The 21,088-nt window shown below is 44.8% G+C and overlaps 1 protein-coding gene across 1 annotated transcript in view; it reads right to left on the bottom strand.

The window, feature by feature from the left end:
* LOC149342657 (uncharacterized) overlaps positions 1-20,594 on the bottom strand; it is a 41,541-nt gene extending 20,947 nt beyond the window's left edge. Inside the window, exons 1-8 of the mRNA XM_089546829.1 lie at positions 20,568-20,594; positions 19,002-19,068; positions 17,312-17,454; positions 15,911-16,068; positions 13,384-13,535; positions 12,659-12,697; positions 11,637-11,741; positions 4,900-5,138 (exon numbers count right to left, since the gene is read on the bottom strand). Of these exons, the coding sequence (XP_089402955.1) occupies positions 4,900-5,138; positions 11,637-11,741; positions 12,659-12,697; positions 13,384-13,535; positions 15,911-16,068; positions 17,312-17,454; positions 19,002-19,068; positions 20,568-20,594 (930 nt within the window). The remainder of the gene's footprint in view (positions 1-4,899; positions 5,139-11,636; positions 11,742-12,658; positions 12,698-13,383; positions 13,536-15,910; positions 16,069-17,311; positions 17,455-19,001; positions 19,069-20,567) is intronic.
* Between the last annotated feature and the right edge of the window lie 494 nt (positions 20,595-21,088).

The following is a 21,088-nucleotide window of genomic DNA, read 5'->3' as shown; positions in this document are numbered from 1 at the left end:
AGCCAACTCGAAAGGAGTTGGCAGCAGCGGCTGTACCGACCGGTTCACTAAATCTGCGCATCTTACACACAGGACACCACCCGCTTTCCCGGTGGCTTTGGTCTGCATCTTCGGCGGATCACCGTTGCACGTGCCGCATCTCCGACTATCGCACGTATCGCCGCTCATCTACAAACTGTCGTGGCCTCCAGTGTGACGTCAGCGAGCCGTGGACCAGGATTGGCTGCCGTAAAGAGGCACCGACTACAAAAGGACTGCACCTCGCAGCTGATCGTCATTTGGCAGCAGCGGCTGTACCGACCGGTTCACTAAATCTGCGCATCTTACAGGTTTGTGCAATCATTTGTAACCAATTTTTATTTTTTTTTCTTCCTGCCGCTGCTGCCAAGCTCTTGTACGTGTTTGCTGAACTGCTAATTTGAAATGCCTACTGAAGTGACAAAGCTGTTGAAAGATTTTAAACAGGAAATGCGAGATATGCGCAGTGCACTAGATAAAGAGCTTCGAAAGGAATACAAAGAACTGAAAAAATCCGTTGATTTCTTTAGTGAACAGTTTGATGCTATGGCTGAGCGCTGAGCAAAACTAGAAAAGCAAAACTCAGCGCTAAAGAAAGAAAATGCCGAACTATCACAGGAATGCACAGGACTGAAACAACAACTATCTGATCTTGAAGACCGGGTGACAAACCAAGAACAGTACTCGAGGAACCAGAACATTGAGATTAAAGGCGTTCCGGTCAGCGACGACGAGAACGTACCTTCAATCTTGAGCAAACTAGGAGACGTCAGAAGCGAACCCATTTCTGATTCCGATGTAGAAATGTGCCATCGTGTGCCAAGGAAAGACAAAGGATGCCCTAACATTGTCGTGCAGTTCCGCTCTCGTGCGAAACGGGAAGCGGTGATTGAAAAGGCCAGGAAAAATCGAATTTATACCTCTAATTTTGGTTACCAGAGTGCTGATGGTTCCAGTTCTCCCCCGGTATTTATTAATGAGCACCTTTGCCCCACCTTGAAGAAACTTCTTGGACAAGTTGTGGAGCGAAAGAAATCAAAAGAATGGAAGTACGCGTGGACAAAGGGCGGCAAAATTTTCGCGCGCAAGACAGACATGTCGAATGTGCTGCGCATATCTTGCGTTGCGGACATCGATAAGATGAAGTGAGGAACTAGGATTCCGAGCAATTTGCCAACAGCCATTCCCGTCAATGGCTGGCAAATCGGTGAACCCTGCGGATGTGACTAAAATTTATCATGAAAAGCCATGCACATCTTTCTTCCTGTTGAACACTCAATCAGCGCGCAATAAGTGATGAGCTGTGAGCCTTGTTTTCATGTTTTGACTTCTCATTTGATGTAATTATGCTTTGTGAAACATGGTACCGACACGACCACGAAGTTACAGATCCCAGGTTACACAAGACACTACTTAAATCGCTCAGTCAGGAATGGTGGAGGCGTACTTTTCATGGCCAGGGAGAATTTTCAGTGTGGAAAAATCGAAGAGTTTACGGCGGTTACAGCGGACTTTGAAATCTTGACTGTCGTTCGCAACAAAATCATATTTTCTGTTTTATATCGCCCTCCAGGCGGGAACGTTGCAAACTTTTTCACATTTATGGAAAACTTCTTATCCTGGATAAATGAAAACAGGTATGAACTCGTCTTGGGCGGCGATATAAATATTAACATGTTGAACGAAACGCAGCTGAGTACTGATTTCACTCGACTTTTAGAAGCTAATGCATGTTTCAACACAATTACTGCTCCAACTCGCATTAGCAAGGACTGTGAAAGTTTGCTTGATGTTTTCATTATAAAAATTGAATCTCGAACTATTAACTCCGGAGTAATCAGGGCTCATATTAGCGATCATTTGCCAGTATTTATTCTCTTGGAATCGTGTGTCTCGAGTAAAGAGCCAAAGCAGTGTCCCCCGATCACTATCCAATATATTAATCCTGCTACACTCGAGGATTTCCATACAAGAATATAAAAAATAAATTCGCTCGACGTGTACAATCAGTCTGACGTAGACGCCGCGTACGAGTCATTTCTGTGTCTTTTCAAAAAGGCTTACTCGGAATCTTTTCACCCTAAAACACTGAAGCCAAGAAAAGCTAGAAAACCTTGGATAACCAGTGCACTTCTGAAACTAATCAAGCAAAAAGATGCTCTATTCAAACGTTTTTTGGACACAAGAGACAGGTGCCATCTATCCCAATTTAAGAAATTTCGGAATAAGTTAACTGCAACCCTCAGACAAGCTAAGAAAGATTACCTTCATAGGTTGTTTGATCCTGAAGCTATAAAGCAGACGGACATCACGTGGAGAAACCTTAGCGCAGTGCTTAACATTGGACGTCAGCATCCAGAGGGCGTACGAGAATTGATCATTAATGGGGAACTTTCATCAGGCGCGCATTTAGCAAACGCTTTTAATAATTATTTTGTGTCCCTAGTGAATAGTTTGCACGATCCTCGCTCCGCAGAGTACGTCAATTCCAAAACTTGCGATAGTGCTTTTCTGCATCAAACTAGCGCCGAAGAAATTTGTCTCACGTTCTCCGCTCTGCGAAACAGTAAAAGCTGCGATATTGATGACCTGCAAATACGCCCCGTAAAACACGTTTTAGATCTGATATGTCCAGTTCTTGAGCATGTGTATAATTTGTGCTTTGTAAACAGTATATTTCCTAAGCGCATGCAACTCGCAAGGGTTACAGTGTTCTTCAAAGCCGGTGATAGAAACAACATGTCTAACTACAGACCAATATCCATTTTACCTGTGTTTTCAAAATGCCTAGAAAAATTAACACTCAGAATGACCGCTTTCTGCGAAAAACAATATCCTTACTGACTGTCAGTTCGGTTTCCGAAAGGGTCGTTCGACAGAGTTAGCTCTACTAACACAAAAGGAACTAATATTACAAGCCTTTGAGCAGAATTTTGTGACACTAGACATTTTCATCGATTTTTCAAAGGCCTTTGACACAATTAATCACAACACACTGCTAACAAAACTTGAAATTTATGGTTTCAGGGGCCCATTCCTTAGCTTAATCAAAAGCTATCTGCAGTTCAGGTGTCAGAGGGTTTCAATAAATAATTCTCTTTCAGATAACTTACCCATTCATTCTGGTGTACCTCAAGGAAGCATTCTTGGACCTTTGTTATTTAATATTTACATTAACGACATAATAAATATTGACACCACTGCCCAATTCATCATATACGCTGACGACACTAGTCTGTTTTTTACATCTGGTTGTGCAAGGGACCTGTTCGCTTAAAGCAGCGTTCGCAAGAGCCAACTCAATCGATGGAGTTCATTGAATTCACTGTCTATAAATAAAAGCAAGACAAAGGCTGTACTTTTTCAACCTAAAAACAAAAAAGTCCACATTGACGGCGATTTGCAAATGGGTTCCTCGGTTATCAACATTGTGCCATCCATTAAGTGCCTCGGGGTCGTATTTCAAGAGAACTTACTTTGGAATCTTTGTACAGACTCAGTTGCTAACAAAATCGCTCGTGTTGTAGGAATACTAACGAAACTTCGATTTTTTCTTCCCTTGAGCGTGAAAAAGCTGCTTTACAACTGTCTCTTCCTGTCCCATCTGAATTACTGCCATTTAGTGTGGGGAAACACCACGGTGTCTAACATCACAAAGCTTTATCGTTTGCAGAAGAAAGCAGTGAGAACTATCGCTAATTCCCCATATGACGCTCATACGCAGCCTCTTTTCAGTACCCTTAACTTACAGCCGGCCACCTCCGTATATCGTAGTATTTTACTCAAGCGTTTCACTACTGCGAAAAAACAGAACACCAAATTCTTCGAGCATTTATCTCTATTGACAATGAGTTCTAAGATTTACAACACACGTCACAGAGAAACATGGTACGTTCCTAAAACGCGCACTAACTACGGTCAACAAATGTTACGCCACACACTGCCATCTTTGTTAAACTCATTAGAAACTTAATAACAACGTATCTCTCCTTTTATGGGCTCATTGTGGATTCGTTTTTTTGTTTTGTTTGCTTTGCTGTAGTATACACGGACGCCATGAATGTCTAACCAATTTTCTTTGCTTGTTAGTAAATTATTATTTATGTTTGTGAATTTCAAAGCTATTTTATTTGTATAATTTTATGTTTTATGCTTTCTGCTATTTAAATCCTTTCAGCATTCTATCATTGATTTTTTTTGGCCGTATGTATTTCTGTTATAGCATAATGTTATAGAATGTTCACTAATCTTTTTTTTCGTTTATCCATTATTGTATCTTTGCGTTCTCTTTATTGTGCATAGTGCCATTTCTGTAGGGGGTACAGACCCCGTCAAGCCAAATCCATTTGGCTTTTTGTCTGCACTCCCGTCATCTGTACATGTATAGATGCAAATAAACTTGAATTGAATTGAGTTTCTTTCGAAGTTTTAAGATCTATACATTCTGCAATAAAGGTGCGTTTCTACGCCTGCATTTTAACGCACAGGAACTGAACACACATGCAACTTCTCGGTTTATCAACTATAAGGCAGTATAGTCTTCCGAAATATTTACACAACTGGAGAACCTAAAAAAAAAAGCTGACAGAATGCTGAAAATACTACCTCCCGACAAGCGCCTTCAATTCTCTGTACCAAGTGCCAGCGCTTGCCCTTTATATCATGAATGGAGTCATAACAGCTGTGCTGCTTGGCCGGAAAACCCGAAATTCAGCCATGAGCAGAGTTCTCGTAGCTAATCGGACGTTCTCCACAGTGAATGTAGGACGCCATCAGACACGGCCATTGATTCAAAACACATCTTAGAGCTCAAGTTTTGCACCGGAACGAAGCCACTGAAATCCTGCAGTGCTTCACGAGAAAAGAAACGCAGCTACTCACAGCGCTGCTCCTCAACGTAGGAAGAATTTCCGGGAATTTCGGGCTCGACGTTCTGGCCTCTTGTGAGCTGATGTTTTGAGCGCTCGCTCTGGTCCCCTTTAAAGCAGAAGCCACTTCGGGGATCTCAGGAACAGCCGCTTTTTGGGTAGGTGATTCCAAAGGGGATAAGTCAAAGTCACGTGGAGTGATTCCGGCCGTCCTTCCGCGTCTGACGTTCCTCCGAAACGCTCTCACGAAAGCTGATGTAAATGAAAAAGGTGGGAAGGGAGAGGGGGGGACAAACAGAGTCATAACATGTTACTACCTTTTCTGGTGGTGACAACATTGCATCGATTCTATTGTACACGCAAAAGACTAAGTAAGTGCCACAAGCACCATGAATACCGAGCACTTTGTTTTGTTCATCACTGCAGTCTTGCCAAACGACAAATGAAAAGCCTTCAAGCGATGATAAACGCTGAGCTTTCCTCAATGTTTTAAACTGCGACAAAGAAGCTTACGCAGTTAAACTTGCGATATCCGATGTATCAGGTACGAAGAAAGCTGAAAACATGAATAAGATCCATTGTTGCCCGAGCACGTGTATCAGTTTCTCACATTATTGCAGACACAAATATTTTTACCTATTTCTCAGGTGTAAGGTCAGAGCGCTATCCCTCAGAGGTGCAGGATACCTGCTGGAATAGTTCTTAGTTCAAAACCCAACCCTAACAGCTAAATAGCCGAAATTTCTGCAGTAGTGCCGCTGCATTGTGAAAAGACGGAAAAGTTTTAATATTTGCCACAAATTGATTTTACATGCTTGATTATTTGTGATTGGTGTTATCGTTCTGAGACACCCAAAGAATACCATTTCCACGTTTTAATAACGCTACTTTACAATGTTCTTATTCTGGAAGTTTTTTTTTTTAGATTTCTTCATTGCATGGAGCCCTAGTGACGAAACACTGCTAGTCCGTAACCTTTTCTGGTGTTTTCGTTGCTAGAGTATTACGTGATTAATGCTCTGAGCTTAGCGCACACATGTAGATAAAAAAAGTGTCCTCGAAGCACAAATGAATACGAGGCTTACATCATCATCATCAGCCTGATTACACCCACTGCATGACAAAGGAGTCTCCCATACTTTTCCAAATAACTCCATCCTGTGCCAGCTGCGACCACCGTATCTCTGCAAACTTCTTGATCTCATCCGCCTACCTTGCTCTCTGCTGCCGCCTGGTACGCTATTTGCCTTCCATTAGTGCCCACTTCATTATACTTCAGGACTGTAGGTTCATTGTCTTCACATTACATGCCCTGCCCAAGACCATTTCTTCCTCTTGACTTCGACCAGGATGCCCTTAACAAGCGTTTGTTCCCACATCCACTGTGCCCGCTTACCGTCTCTTCATGTTGCACCTATCATTTTTTTCCATAGCCCGCTGCACTGTCTTTAATTTAAGCTGTCCGTATTCGTTAGCTTTCACATTTGTGCCCCATCGGTGGGTACCGGTAAGAAATAGCTATTGTATATTTTTCTCTTGAGGGGTAATGCTAAACTCTTATTCATGATCTGAGAGAACTTGTAAAATGCGCTCCACACAATTCTTATACTTAGTTACTTCTCACTCTTGATCCGGATCTGCGGTCACTACCTGCCATAAGGAGGCGTATTCCCTTACCATTTCCAGCACGTCACTACCATCTGAAAACTCCTAACTTCCGTGAATGTTCGACATTACTTTTGTTTTCTGCACAATAATTTTTAGACACATCGCTCAACGCTTCCTGTAACGCACTGATCAGGTTTTGCAGGTCATGCCATGAGTGACTTTGCACGGCATTGTAATCAGCGAATCGCAGATTGCTACGGAATACTCCATTGATTATTAGCCTCAGCAGTTCTTAATCCAGGCCTCGAAATACCTTCTGCGGGCGGCGACTACCACAGACGAAATACCCACATCCCGTCCTTATTGGAGTTTTATAGCAGATTTTATGGAAGACTATGGTAGCTGTGCAGTCGTTATAGATATCTTCCAGTATTTTCACTTAAGACGAACACCCCGATTATGGTCTGCTGTCAAGTATCCTTTACGGAAGCCTGGTTGATCATTAGGTTGCTTGAAGTCTCAAGTTGTCTTCACGCTATTGGCGGCTACCTAAGTAAATATATTTTAAGCAACGGACAGTAAGCTGATTGGCCTGCAATTTTGCGAGTCCTTGACTTCCTTCGTATGCAAGGCTTACAGTTACAAGGTAAGCTAATGGAACACAGGAGAAAGAATTAAAGGTAAAATCTGACATTTTAAAAACGACATCATTTCCGACGGCAATATGCCCCATGTTTAAAATTTAATACGACAGACCAAAGCAGGCCTTTTCCTCACTACCCGCCGTCGCGAGATTTTCAGGCAGTTTTTTTTTAAATACGTATTTTAAATCACTTCCCAACTTCATATTTAATAATGAAATGTTACTTGTCGATAGAAAATACCATTTGTGATTTCAAAGCTCGATTCCGACGGCTGAAAGCGTTATACCCAATGAAAGCCGAGACCGAGTTCCTTGAAACATGCGATTTGCTGCGGAATATTTACCAGTGGAAGAGACGCCTTGGCCATGACCATTTGCCCAAAGTGACGAGCCGGAGCTACACCTTTTGAGGCCATCTGCGTTGCCCGCTTTAGAAAGCAATTCAAGCATTGTGATAAGCAAAAATTTATCTTCAGGTTTAGATTCATCTCTAGAGACAATTAAATGCTGACATTATCAGCGTACACGGAGTCTAATTAAATTGCTCGTGAGCACGCAAGCGTTCATGAAAAATCAATACTTTAGTACGCCGTAATGAAGCACAGGTTGTACTTTTGATCTGGAAATTTAGGTTTCGTGCATTCGGCTTCCGGAAATTAGTCTAAAGATACAATGAGTAGCCAACAGCCAGGAGCGCCTCTGGCACCACGTTCTGCGTAAAAGGTTTTACGCTGCTACTACTTCGCACGTACGCTGTGTCATCGAGTAGCTATGACACCGACGCAAGAGACGTTACGGCTCATCTCCCTGAACGAGTGTCTGGTAGATACCGACAGGAACAAATGGCACGAATTCTCTACCCTAAAGGTACCCCTCTTGTTTTGAACATTTTTGGAGAGCCAACATTATCAATGCTCGACTAAGCGCCAGCAAAATCATAACCAGCCAGCACAGTCTTTGACGGATCGAGGCAAAACCTCGTCTCCGTGTTGCTGGTGAACACCTGTGAACGGCCTTGCAAAGTATGTGCAGCTTGTACTACCTATGCTCCAATTAACGCAAGACACATATCAAGAGTGAACTGGCGAAGGCAGGCTTGTGCGCGCTTAGCGCCCAAGAAAAAAAAAGTACCATCGTTTCTGTGAAGTCGCCGAACTACACGACAGGAATGGATCACCGTCTGCATTTCTAATGGGCAGTGCTGTCCGTCGTGCAGAGTTGTGCAACCCACAGCATCTGAATTTCATCCTGCCACCAGTAGCGCACAGTCTTACCCGAGAGATAATACCTACGAGCTAGAAGAACTGCCATTACTCACAATCGCCCGTAGTGTTTTCCGCATGCTCTGTACTTGACCTGGGAGCATGTTGGCTAATTGGCAGCGGGATGCTCTGATCCACGCCGCACGATCCCTCGGCACCTTTGGCAACCGGAGGGTCTGCGGGCCCCAAACTGTCCAATCCTGGTCCATGTGGCACCTCCTTTCCTTTTTTTGGAGCAAAGCTTCCGCGGAGCGCCTTCTCGAGATCCTTCATGCAAGGACACGAAAAAAGAAAGCACTCAAGTTGAAGCAGGAGGCGTGGGAACTTGACGCTGAGATGCTGAGCGACTTTGCTCCGTAAAGAGATATAGGCGGTGAAATATGCTCAGGTCCACCGACGCGCAGGCATGGCGCCAGCGAAAAGAGCTACACATGTATAACACTGCTGTCGATAGGTTCCAGGGTGCTTAGCGAGGGGGCGGTACCTCAGTGAACTCGAAATAGACCAGAATGGCTTGGCCAGCACCATGCTGTAAAGTGCAGTTAATCAAGTAAGAATGAAGTCAGGATCTACGCAAGCAGCTTTTGTTTCCCGTCGGCCTTCGCCATGTCGCTCGTAATCATGAATTGAGAAATCCACTGACAACAAGCACTACTAAAGGCTTCCGCGCTCACTTTAGCAGAGGCGCATACTTGCTTGATGGGAAACGGGGCTGATGATCCCATCGTTATCAACGTCATCTGGATACAGACTTCCTTCCGATCTCCTCAGATCCTACGCAGTCGACGGGAAGGTAGCGTGGTGGAAGTATCAAACCATGCTCAGAACAGACCGAATTAAGAAGATCTAGCTGTCAGAAATGTCTTACGAGCGGATTTGAATCATTTCCACCGGCAAATCAGCAGGATCTGGCTCATTTTATTTGTCATAAGATCTGCGTGCAGGTTTTCTAAGCGTTACTGGCCACCTTTGTACCTCGCACTTACTGCACTAGTAGAATCTATAAATGAGCTGTTGATCACAATAAAATTTGACTTAGTTTTTTTTCTGAAATTAGTCCATTTCAAATAACAAAGTCATGTTCTCATAAGTCCTGTATTCCAAGTGATACTTCTGCTTCTTTCCATTGCGAACTACATGCATTGCTTGATATTTCTTAGAGGCAGTATATATATACATGAAATTCTTTTATTTTCTACCTTCAGAAATTGGATGTCAAATACCGTTGCAAATTGAATATCTGGGCCTAGAGAAGCTGTAATCAAGCAGGCTTTCTCCAACGTAACCTTTCCAGAATTGTATATACGTCTGGAAGAAGTAACTTGAATTGACTGAAACTCCCTCGTGACGCTTCAGAAATGCATACTCAATTACTCACAGTTGTGCTGGTCGTAGTAGGAGGCTTTCCAGAGGAGGTTTCCTGGTGTTGTGGATCGACCTCCTCTACAATGCCGCTCTGAGCCCCAACGGTCTCAAACGTTTTGCCAGATGCGCTACTCTGGCGTAGTAGAGCCTTAGGGTTAGGCGACTCGAGAAAGGCGTAGTCCAAGGATTCCGTCCATATATCTGTCCGCCTAGGGCCGCTGACCTTGCACCTAGTCGATTGCAGGGAATCTGATGGAAACGCGAGAGAAAATTAAGTGGTAGGTTCGAGAGAATCTTGCTGCCGTGTCTTGTTCTGAGGAAAATTTTGAAATAAGTAGCACTGGCAAAATGGATACAGAGCTCTGATCGGTTGCGTTCATTGCCACCAACTTTCCGTTACGACACCGTGATTTCCACCATGTCAAAAAAATAAGTTTGTTTCAGATTTTGGCATACGTGACGCACAATTTGGACTAACAAGACTAAACCATCCGCTCTCACCATGATCGCAAGCGTTAAGTCCACTCCCAGTGACCTACTGACCCAGCCACTCTGGCTGTAGTGGCCGTGTCAAGCAACTCCAATTTGGTTGTTACTACTCACACTTTACCGCCTTCGTTCCCATGAGACAGCAGGCAAACGCCCAAGTTCGCTGCTAACAGCCATTCCCGGAAGCAGTCAACTACTACTAGAAAACTGGGGGCAACTGTTCGATGCTGCGCATGTAATGGTCTTAATTTATGCTAACAGCTCTGAGAGGATAATCCTCGTTTGCTATCACATTCCAGATAACGGAAATCAGTGGTAGCGACAGTAAAGACAACGCTTCTCTTCGGGGACGACGCACAAGCAAAAGCACTCGGCTTCAGCTATGAGGCTGCATTTCTAGTTGTATTGATGTTTTGTTACCATCGGCGGACAGGCCGAATCGGTCGTGACCGGCTCCCGACTACGATGACCTCTTGCTCAGACTGGAGCCGCGGATGCCATTTCGGGGACCGCTATGTGAGAATGGAAAACTTCCTAGTCAGAAGGTAACACATCCGAGTGAGTCGCTGGGACAATTAGGCTTGAAAAATTAGCAATTAACCATTTCAGAAAGAGAAGCAAAGTGAAGAAGACCGCACCTTTTGGCTTTGGTGCCTTAGGCTTCCCAGAGGGACTAGAGGAACGTTTGCTACTGGACTTTGAGCCATGGCTTTTCCTCGCTATAGTTCCTATAAAAAGTGCAGAACGGCACTTGTTAATCCCATTAGGCTCTTTAACAAGTTAAAACGACATGACAAGAGTGGCTTTGCAAGGTATTAAATTGATTCAGCTAATATTCAGAGAGCCTGAATTTCGGAGTACGTCCGGCAATGAATGGAGATGGACAGGAAAACAGAAGATGATGAAATTTCGCCACCCTGACAAACTGCCGCTATTTCTCATAGCTTTTCCAAAGACAAACAACAATGACGCATTTATCTTCCACGATGCAAGTGCTGGCAAAGGAATAGCAGCATCCTTCTAACTCCTGGCTCCTTCAGCTTATTATTTATGGGCATCAAAATGAGGGCCCTACGGTACCACGTAGTCCTTGAGCCAGCAGAATGGACGTCGGAGCTAATAGGGCATTTCTTGGAGCAAATTGTACTTTTGGCAAACTACCTTGTGTGGAGATGTTATCACAAAAAAGATCGGCTAGCGGCAGAGATGATCTCCTGTACATCTTGGAGTCGGGGCTGCTGATTGTATTGACCACTGCGGAAGAAAGAATAAAAAATCTTGAACAAAAGACAACATTTAAGACCAAGGTATAGACGCTAGTTTAAAAGATGCAAATCTGGCTGTTACAAGCAAGGCGAAGGATGCAACAAAAGTCCAACACACCGTCAAGCACTGGTGCCGGCGGCTTTGAAGAAGAGCGAGGAGTCCCATTCAGCATGCGGATGAGTCCGCTAGACCTGGCACCGCGACTTTTCCTAGGCGTGACCCCTATTAAAAGGCGAAGGGTCATTTTTATTGAATTTTTTCAGGATATTTGGTAGGTTCAGGTAGCATATTGCTAAGTGAAAACGTCATTTGCTAATAATTAGAAATCTTGGGCAATAAGAATATGGCAGTTTAGGGCGGATAGTGCAAAAATTTTGATTTACTCGAACATTGTCGTTCATAGGGGCATTACGTAGGGCAAGTTGGTTATGTACATATATACATGACAATCGGCATAAAAAGACAAACGGACAAAGGACGAACACGTGGACATGCCAACTGGAACTTTATTCGAGACAGGAACCTGTATAAATAGGAAAACAAAGCCTAGAAATACCCAAAAGAAGGAATCGTCACAGAAGTGTTATTGTTCAGTTGGTTGAGAAGGCCTGAAGCACTCTAAATTAATTACCGTTTGCTTCTGGCCTTTCCTAGCACCTAAACACTAAAACAGGTTATTGTTGAAACCAAAGCGAGGAGGCCTAAGATTGGTTGTCTACTTGTGCTTTATCTGTACGGATTTTGCTAAGCAGTGAGAGGTTCAAAATGCAAAAAAAATGATTCATTAATCTGCCGGAATGCCTACATGGGCCAATAGAAAAATCGCTAGGTATAAGAAATCGCCCCACTGGTTGATTTTTATTCTTGGTCTGAAAGCATTACAGTAGTTTGTTCTTATTGGGAATCACGACTTAAGCGACTCGGCCTATGAAGGACGGCGCAGTGGAGAGCTGCGGTAATCTCGACCACCTGGGTTCTTTAATGTGCATTGACAACGCACAGTACACGCGCCTCCAGCATTTTACCTCCATCGAAATACCCCCGCCGCAGCTGGGATCAAACCCGCGCCTTTTGGGTCAGCAGCCGATATCTATGAATGTATGTGAAGGAGAGAATGACCAATCTGGACTGTAACTCACTATCGCTATCCGAAACACTGCCATCCGGGAACACTGAATCTGAAACGAAATGAAAATCGAATTTATAACGCGCCAAATTCGCATCTGGTGTAACTGCAGAAATCGGCCATCATTTTTGTCTTCTGCTCTCTAAGCACTTATTTTTAAACGATAAAATAATTACTCTTAATCTCCCATTCATCAACAGCACAAATTAAAAAAAAACATCTATGCTCTTTGGTTGCTGATTGTTCCCTTTATGTATGTCACAACGAGCCACTTTATTCCCACACTATATATATATATATATATATATATATATATATATATATATATATATATATATATATATATATATATATATATATATATATATATATATATATATATATATATATATATATATATATATATAAAGATTCTGCTGGGCAGAATCGCAGATTAGGTAACACTGATTTGCCACCAACGCTGATATATGCACCTCTCGCACCTCCCTCGTCAATTGGCGCAAAGTTTCAGCAGGAAAAACACATCGCAATACCAGCGAATCTGACATCTTAACATGGCTTTGTTACTCAATTAAGATCTCCTCTGCCATCACTGCTAGCCAGGTTGCAACATTAAGCTCTTTTCCACTCAGAGGTTGATTCCCGTTTTGTCCCAGTGCTTTCCGCTTCGTTTTCTTGATTTAGAGCAAAGTGGGAAATTCCATCTACAAGAAAGAAGAGTGCCCGTGGGGGTACAACCTGCGGCCCAGAGAATAGTCTCCGAGTCCAGCGTATGCATGTCGAGGACAATTCGTCTCGATGGGTTGCCGTCCTCATCTTCCTCTGGGATCACGGAGAAGTCTCCGCACTGGTCCTCCCACTGCTTCCCCGGAGGATGCAAGGACTGCCGCCTGTGTGGGAGACAGATATGAAGCAGTGTATTTTTCGCTTTTAAGATCCAACTAAGCAGTGTCGTGACAGCCCTCTCTGCTGTCTTGTGCCCGGCTGTTTGAGCAATAAGAGCGAGTGCGAATTTCGCATTCAACGACGTGCAGGCGTTCGGTGTGAGCATCGTCACCTGAGAAACGCTGAATCTATGCCGGTGGGATGGAAGCGGGTATGAGCGTGTGTGAGGCTCGTAAGGCGGAAAAGAGACCTTATTTGGGCCCACAGACCAAGTGATCTGCGCATTCTCCTGTGGGCGCGGATACCCAGCCTTACGCTCACTTCGGAAAACAGACGTCCAATTTGAGCATTCGTTCCTTTATGAGACATGCGGTGTCATTAGGTACGAAATCCTTTTCAACCGGCTACTTAGTCTTAAGATGAACGCTTGTGTTAAACCTGGTAGTGTATGAAATGTATTGCTACATCGCTACGCGGAACCCTTGGCCAATATTCTAACTTGGCAGCTCCAGTTATCATTAAGGCACTGTGTTCTTCCTGATGATTGGAGCCCAGGCCGGGTGCTACCGATATCCAAAAAAAGGAGCCCGTTTAAATGTTAGTAACTATCACCCACTCGCATTATTCTCTGCAATGCGTAATTAAAAGAACATGAATTATCTAACTTCATAGTCGCATTCCTGGAGAAAACGGTCTTGCCTTCATTCATGCATGGATTACGGAAAGGAGTTTCGACTATCCCCTAATTGACAAATACTATCCGAGAATTAAGCCGCAATTTGAGCAAGTTACGGAATCACTGGGCCGCTGCGGAGCCGTGCGTCTCACTCACTCGACTGCAAGGAGACGTCTGACGAAGGAGCGGCAGTGCAGCTGCCACCGCCGACGCGCGCGCGCTCGTTCTACAGCGACTGTGCGACGTCATGGTTGCTAAGCACAGCTGCGCCCCCCCCCCCCCCCGGCGCGCCGGTTGCTAAGGAGGAGAGGAGGTTGCGCCGCTGCGAGGAGGAGAGGACATAGTTGGCACGATGCCAGCGCATGGACATACACCGCGAGTATTTGCTATAAAAGGCTTTCGCCTTAAAAATCCAAAAGGCGGACGTGAAGGCTCTAGCATACTTGCAGAAAAAAATACATATTGCCGCGAATGGGTTTCCAACTCACGGTGGCGCTAACACATCAGAGTCGCTGGCCTCTGGCCGAGAGCACCATGCTGTCCCCGAAACCGATCACGCCTCGTGTTTAGCTGCCGCAATCTCGCGCTGTGCATTGCACGTCGTCGTCTTCATCAACTTCAATCCGTGCACAAAAAGCACTATTAGCCTTCTACCTCAAAAAATCCACGGGTGGACGTGAAGCCTCTAATAGTCACGAAATGAACGCACATAACTGGCTCCATGGGTTAGTGGACACCTCAATCACGCTTTGAGCATTGTGACGGTAGTGACAGATGTGCGCTGTATGCGTTCGCGTTGACAACGTTGTGGTATAAACGCGGCACAGGAGCAATAGGCCGCAGTGTTAATTGGGTTTATTCGCGTTCTAAATTTGTTCATCCCGTTTATTATAAAAAGAGAGGTGCATAACTGACTCCCTGGGTCAGTGGACTCTCAATCGCGCTCTCAGGTCCATGGTGATGGTGTTCACCTGCGAAAAACCGTGCTTTCTCGCAATAATTCGTGCTTTGATATGCTAAACCGGAAGCCATTTCTTTTTCTTGAACTGGTTCTGTAGTATAATGCGCGTATTGACAGGCTCGCTTTTAATATGTTATTACATGAGCTGATTTATCACCCAGATTACTATGCCGCATGGTGAGGGTGATGCCGGTAGCTTCCACTGTGGCAGGATCCTCAAAACCAGCGGATCCTAATACCTCCCCCTGTACCAACGAACAAAGGTGCACGGCTAGATATCCTAAGATTGAACCTAAGGAAATATCCCCTCCCTATATTAAACCTTCCAGGGAAGGCGCCCAATTCTGGAGGCGAAAGCTAGCCATTTTAACGGGCCAAGGGTAGATCTGATGTCCTAAGGAAAAGCCGGCTGCCTTCGTACTTTATTTCGAGATTGGTCTGGTAAGGTGCGACGTAAGCACGTCAAGTCAGCGACTTAAGCACGTTCGTTCGACTTGATTAAAGGAGGGGCCCACGGGTCTTGTGGTTTAATACGTGGTCTAGTATGCCTACGGATGTATGCTAAAAAATGTGCGCATTTCGACTGAGGTATGAATTAAGAAAGTAGCGAAAACAATTCACGCTGTCGTGTCGTGCCTTGAAGGCGAAGCTGAAGTGTTCCCTTAATTATTCTTCCAGAAACCTGTTTGTCTCGATCGTGCATGTGAGAGAGTCAATAAGCCAAGAGGTAAATAAATACGCACCGGTCTTGAATGTTTTCATCGCCGTCGGCGTCGAAGGCTCGGGCCAGAGTAAATTCGACACCGGGACTCATTATCTCTTCCAGCAGGGTGACGGCTCGTGATTGGTACTGGTACATAGTACGTGCGTGCTGTATTCCCATCTCCAGCCACGTCTTTATCTGAAGGAAGAGTTAGTAAAGAAAAAACACGCTTTATCACTTAGAAAAATTGAGGGGGGCACTTCGTTCACCTAAAGTGTGGGGAGGCGAAAGCCTGATGCTTGTCACTGATGTGTGGTTAAGATGTTAAGCACGCCTCTAAGAATGGAACGCGACAGCGTCTTGCAACGCTGCCAGGCACGTCTTTATCCAGGAATAGTTAAAGAAAAACGCGCTTTATCACTGACAATAGGTGTACGTTGCTAAATGCCATAATGGAGAAATCTCTGCCACTAAGAACGTTCTTAAAAAGGGTCCTGAACCGAACTCTTCTTGATAAACAAAAGGTTTTTGAAAAAAAAAAACGTTTTTCTTAAAGCGCCACTTACATTGCCCTCTATTTACACTTCAACTCAGCCTTGCGGAATGGCGGTGCCACAAGGCAGGCAACGTTGCCCGGTGCAACACACCTTTCACTACTATATTGCGCAAGCCGCGGCGGGTTACTGCGGCCGCTTGCTCAAGTCAAATTTCGCGGCGTAATGCGTAATACCCTTGGGTCAGAGTTTTTTCTTCGCTTCAAATACAGCACCCAAGATTGAAATATCACGTCCCTATACCTCCTTGCATCGCGACAATAAACACCTTCACATGTACACTGATTGAAGGATATCAATCTTACAAAGCCGCAGTGGATTAACAGTCAGGCGGTCACAGCGTTGGTTTTGTGATGATCGCGGAGTTTCGTTTTCCTAAGATCATCGCGATGTTGGCACATAGACGTGAGCACGTTGGACTGCAAGAAATTATCTGCCCTGCCCCTTAAAATTGTAACTGTGTAATCACGATCCTGATTATATTATATCTCAATATGGACCCTCCGCTCTCATCATAGAACCACCGCTAACCACCGCGAAGATAAAAAGACGGCCAATTTAAATTTTTCAATTAGCAAATAGGTGATTGGTTTATTATTTTATGTCGGTTTAACGTCCCAAACTGACTCAGGCTATGGGGGACGCCGTAATGAAGGGCTCCGGAAATTTCGTCCACTTGGGGTTCTGACACCGTGCACTGACACCGCACAGTATACAGGTGCCTCTAAATATACAGTACAGGGGCCTCAAACTTTTTTACAGGTTGGCAAAATCTAGTTTAAGCCGCGTTGTATATTTCAAGGCTTAGGACAGACGCACTATTATGTGGAGAGGAAAGACGCCTCTTCCACGCACTACATTGAAACCCTTGCAACTTTCATTCTTACCTGCGGCAAGGCCAGGCTGTAAACCTTCTGCTGACGACTGTTGGCTTTCTCTAACTTGTTGACCTTCTGCTTGGTCGCCTCCAGAGTTCGTGCCAGGTACTTGTTCTTCCCAAGAACAGCTCGCACTTTCTTCTTGTAAGTGGCTGTTTACGGAAAGGCGAAACAACAACACTGCAAACCTAGGACGAAAGCACTGCTTCTCTAGCAAAGCTGAAATACCCGGGGTATGTGTGAAGCCACAACCTTACATGGTTTGAAGAAGCGGCGGAGGCATTGTGCAGCTGGCCAGTCAGCGCCCGAAACCGACATCCCCTCCCCGCGCGCGGCTGCCGATAGCGGCTGATGATAAGACCTTGTATGCGGTTTTCTTAGAGGCGGTGTTGTCTTACGTGCTTTCGCACGTCCTACTCACGTTAACTACGTTAAAGCCCTACCATTTTTTTTTTAATACAACCGGATTCCACGCCAAGTCCAGCAAGCTGTGTTCGAACTACACTGAACTTTCGAAGTGCTCTACGAAGTTTTCGGTGCGTTTCCCTCTAGATGGGGAGAACTTCACGGAAGGGTGAAGCTTCTGCCAAAGTAGCAAAGGTTAGTTGATGCCTTTTCTTGAAGGACGCTCATTTTGGTTTTTGTTTCCTGGAAACTTTATGCAGAGCTGAGGAAGTTGACGCTGTAACAGTCTATCCGAGAAAAGGCATTATGCACTCGCCTCGCATGCGGGAAGTGCGGGTTTCGATCCCCAGTGCCACCGGGGGCCACCGGTGATACAATCCGTAAAAGCTAACCCCTGGACTGTTCCTGGGCTTCTTTATGGTGAAATACTTAAAAATGGGTCTTTGTCCCAAGCTGAGTACACTAAAAAGGACCACATTGGGATTAAACGCACAAAGTGGTTTTCAGTGCAGTTGAGATAGATTTTATATCTAGGAAGAATCAGGTGACCAAAGGCCCTTTTCCAAGATTTCACCTCAAAAGAGCCGATCACAAGGCCAGGGTAAATTCTGCACCAATTAGAAAAACGATTCAGCGATACTGGGGATCAAACTCAACATCTGACGAATGCGAGGCGAATACTCTAGCACAAAGCCATTGCTGCGTTTCTCGGAGATGACCCAGCTCGTTCTGTAAAACTTGCCTATTGGTAGGGGCATTGATCTTTCCCCTCACTTGATAGAAAATCTCACCGCGAGGGACAAAAATCAGCCTTACGCAGTGAAGCCCACTGTAGCCCTTTTTATACAAGTTCGGGTCGACAACCCATTTCCTAAACGCATTTCACCTGATATAAGCACAGCACCAAGGCACGGAAAAGCTTGCAGCTTTGTGTTATCGGTGGGCACCTGGTGGCACTGGGAATCAAACCCCGCCCCTCCCGCATGCCAGGCTAATGCTGAAACCGCTAGGCCACCAATTAGCCACAATATGACAAGGCATTTTTGCAGGGAGCCTGCACCCTTCTCTCTTCAGACAAGAAAGAGGTTCTGCGCATATATAAGATGTGCTTGGTTTAATCAATAAACAGTTTGAAGTCTGGACTCGTGGCGTCGTTTTCGTTCCTGTGTCTCCTGTCCTTGTCTTATTCGCGCAGTCTTATCTTTTAATGAAATGAACCAAGTAGCCTGCAATGACGTTCTACTAGAATACGCTAAACCCTGCCAAACCAATCACTGGGCGAGGTAGCACTCACCCATTAAATCCGATGCATTGATGGAACTCTGGTTGCTTTTGTTGCCCCAGCGAACGTTGTACTTCACCTGCGAAGTACATTGAAATCATGCAGAGTTTTGTTAAAGCGTGACACCTGGCTCGGAAGTGAGATGAGTAAGCTGGAGGATCTTTACGGCTCGTCTATACCTATCAATTTCCATCCTATGCAGCAGAATTTTGTAGAAAAATCACAGTATTGTTAGGAGTACGACGCGAATGTGTGAGCCTAAATTGTGTTGTGACAGAAAAGAAAGCCGCCGGATGCTTTGTGAAAATATTCGCCTGTGAAGGTGGGGACTTTCCGCAACTTCTTATGTTTACAAATAGACAAATTCCTCTATTTTGTCAACTCCTATCCAATGGGAGATATGCGGCTGCCCAAATAGAGCACTTTGATGGGGCAATGCAAGAGTAGGCCAAATTTGTTTTAAAAAACCGTATCAATAAAATTAAATTCTTAGGCAATCGTTTCCCGACCTGATAACCTTGCCGTTGCAACACACCGTCCAAATTAGTCCTATAACCTTTGTAAACAAATCCAAATTGACGGTGTTCCATATCGCACGCCAATCAATAACCATTGCCTACAGTAGAAATATCATCGCAGGTAAGCATTTTACATATTTTCATCAAGAATACCAAGAAATTGTTTTTTGGCCTGCGAAGAAAAAGCTGAAAATGATAGGTTCACCGATGCAGAAACAACGGTGACAGCTTTTCACCTGTGGAGTTCTCTCATATATATCAAGCTCATTCAATCAATTCTCTACTTCCATTTTCCTGAGCTCTTATCCAGATGCGGTCTGTCAGTCGTCTGCCGAGTGGGACATTATCATGCCTCAAAACAAGGCCACTTTTCTTAGGATACGCAGCGTTGAGTTAAGCGTAGTGAACAGTATATATATATTTTAAAACCAACGACACTGACAACTTGCCCAATAATGCTTTCGTCGCCAACAGCGGTTAAGGAGTGCACGTTATTGTGATATTAAACGCACCGTTCCTCGTCAGGATAGTGTTTGAAAATACGTCCCAATTTGAATGTAATCGAGTATGTTCGTGCAAGGAGTGCTCAATCGATGACAAAGAATGCTAAACGTTTCCCCAGATCGTCTTATTTCTGGCTGGTCCCGAGAACTGGAAACAGCCACATATACACTTACTTAATGTGATGCTCACTGCACTACATGCGTAGGGTAAACACAGCCGCCAACATTGCCGCACTGAAACGTTCTTTTCCTCTTGCAGCTTAGAAATTGGAAGAACGCTGCGTAACTGCGCGACACCAGCAGCGAAAGGCACTAGAGATAACTACGAGCAACTGCAAGCATGTCGACCGGTGCCAAAGCGCGGCGAGTCGATAGCGCAATCGGTGCGGGAGGAATGATTGAGTGCATGGCTTCGCGGAAATCTGCACTGATGCAAGTGGTAAAGACCAAGGTCCTAGCTGCACAGCTTGGAACGTCACTTTCTCACTACCGGCGTAGTACAAGGAAGTACCGCAAGCAGAACCTGACATCAGATCGGGAAACTACGCTCAACTTACCAGACGGGAAGCTCCGGCTGACGACATCTTGGCTGCTGCTTCACTGATCAATCGCAGAAAAGAAATGAGCACGCTAACCGTGCACGCCCACCGCGCGACATCAGCCACGCACCCTCGTGGATGCAACACGAAAAAGACGAAAACAGTGCTAGCGTGTCTTTGTCTTCTGTGTTAGCTGTAGTCGATAAGGGGCGTGGTCGATAATTTTTTTTTCTATGCTGTAATATTTCTATTCGGGAATGGAGATGAAAAATGCTACCCACAAACGGTCGTTCGAATATTCTTTTCCAAGATGGGCGTCACTTTTGGAGATCGTAGCCGCCAGCGGCGCTGGAGTTCCGCCTCTCTAGAGGTAGTGGATAAGTACAACTATCCTGGGGTGCGGATAATTAAAGGCGCTCAGTATCAGACGGAGCAAAAAAAATATGTATTGACTAAAGGTAGCACGACCGCAGCTCTCGGGAAAAGTAGGGAATTGTGGAATTACAATAGGTACGAAGTGGTAAGAGTGATCTTGAAAG

The sequence above is a fragment of the Amblyomma mixtum genome, chromosome 5 (assembly GCF_055824585.1).
Source record: "Amblyomma mixtum isolate Tamu chromosome 5, ASM5582458v1, whole genome shotgun sequence".
NCBI lineage: Eukaryota > Metazoa > Arthropoda > Arachnida > Ixodida > Ixodidae > Amblyomma > Amblyomma mixtum.
Note: the sequence above shows the minus strand (reverse complement) of the source record. Positions and strands in the feature narration are given on the sequence as shown.